At 36.0% G+C, this 1,576-nt stretch overlaps 1 protein-coding gene across 1 annotated transcript in view; it reads right to left on the reverse strand.

Annotated features, from left to right (window-relative positions):
- slc30a6 (solute carrier family 30 member 6) overlaps window positions 1-1,576 on the reverse strand; it is a 63,801-nt gene that overhangs the window by 60,353 nt on the left and 1,872 nt on the right. Inside the window, exon 2 of the mRNA XM_014029257.1 lies at window positions 756-802. Coding sequence (XP_013884711.1) covers window positions 756-802 — 47 coding nt within the window. The remainder of the gene's footprint in view (window positions 1-755; window positions 803-1,576) is intronic.

Here is a 1,576-nt window from a genome sequence, read left to right on the forward strand (position 1 = left end):
GTAATGGCCTTAATTTGGGTAGAGGATCGTCTCGTGTCTTGACGGAAATCCATTCGGATCCTGTGGCTCAGAGCTGGTGAATTTTTTTGGGTCTACCACTTGACTTTTTTGTTCCATAACCCTCAGGATCATTTAAAAAATGCTAAATGACAGTCTTACTGCGTCCAACTTCAGCAGCGATGGCACGTTGTGAGAGGCCTTGCTTATGCAGCTCAACAATCCTACCATGTTCAAAGTCAGTGAGCTTTTTTACTTTTGCCATCAGGAGGTCTTGACAGTGTAAAGACTTGACGGAAAATGACATGGAATCCAGATTTTTGCATAGCTTTTAAAGACTATGGCCTTAAACTTTTGATCAGCTGAAAAAATCATGTTTAAGTGTAAATGCAGTTTTCAGAAAATTCCCTGCTCAAAAGTTCTTGTCTCTTGCACAGATTTCTTCTTTTAACATTGTGAAGCTCTACTTAGAACCTTCTTAAGATCCAATAGTGCAAAATGCAAATTCTTGCACTTTTTTGACTGGTCTTAAGATTTTGATCAGGAGTGTACATTGCAGGACAGTAAGCTAAAAGCTAAGAATCAAATGACTAGCCACAAGCTAAAACTAGAAAAAGCTGTCACTGTAAGTAGAACCTAAAGAAAAAAGTAGTAGAATTCATGCTAGAACCTAACGTTTTGAACTCCCAGCTTCATGTGGAAATGAGAAACGGATAACAAAATAAAACACATACACACCAACCCCCAGATGAACTTACCAAGACATAGGTGTCATGCTTGTGTTTCTTTCTGTGCATGGGAATATCTGAAGAAGGAAAAAAGATCACTGTTGGCATTTAATGACTTTAAACAAGAATGGCAGAAAATTACAGGAAAACAGCAAATAAAGATTCACAGGTTTTCTTTGTTTAGCTGTAGAAATAAAACCAAACTTAAACAGTGTAATTTTGATATATTCACAGAAATATACAGACAAGATCTGATGTGAAACATCTACTGGACAGTTCATGTAAAAGCACTGTTAAACAGAGAGACTCTAGTTGGCCTCTCTGCAATGCTCCTGTGTTCCAAAATGATGCTGCTGCCTTGAAAGCAATTATCTACTGTCACTGTGAGCCAAAGTCACCATTAAAGGCCTGATGTGTCGAACTGAATTTCTAGAAAATATATTTATCACATTCCTTTTGTTTTTCTTTTTTTAAGTTGCTTTATTTTGCTGTTTTGGCTCTCAGCCATGAGTGGAAGTTACATAACTTAACTATTATTAGGCAACATGCTTCATGACACATTAACCAGTTGCAGCAGAAGTATTGAAATATTTTACCTTAGTGGAAAATTAATGATCATTGCATTTTAAAATGTCTAAAACAAGAAAAACTTTACTTTAGTTAAAAGTACAAACATTGGTTTAGCCCAGTGTTTCCCAAAGTTGGGGTCGGGACCCAAAGAAGGGTCCCAAAACATCAAGGTGGGGTCCTGAAAAATATTTTCTGAATTAATTACATTTTTGCCTTAGTTGTTACAAAGGAGTGAGGTTAGTATATTTAAAATGTATAAATGTAGTATAAAAATATTGTTA

This window comes from Austrofundulus limnaeus, unplaced genomic scaffold (genome assembly GCF_001266775.1).
Source record: "Austrofundulus limnaeus strain Quisiro unplaced genomic scaffold, Austrofundulus_limnaeus-1.0 Scaffold875, whole genome shotgun sequence".
Taxonomy (NCBI): domain Eukaryota; kingdom Metazoa; phylum Chordata; class Actinopteri; order Cyprinodontiformes; family Rivulidae; genus Austrofundulus; species Austrofundulus limnaeus.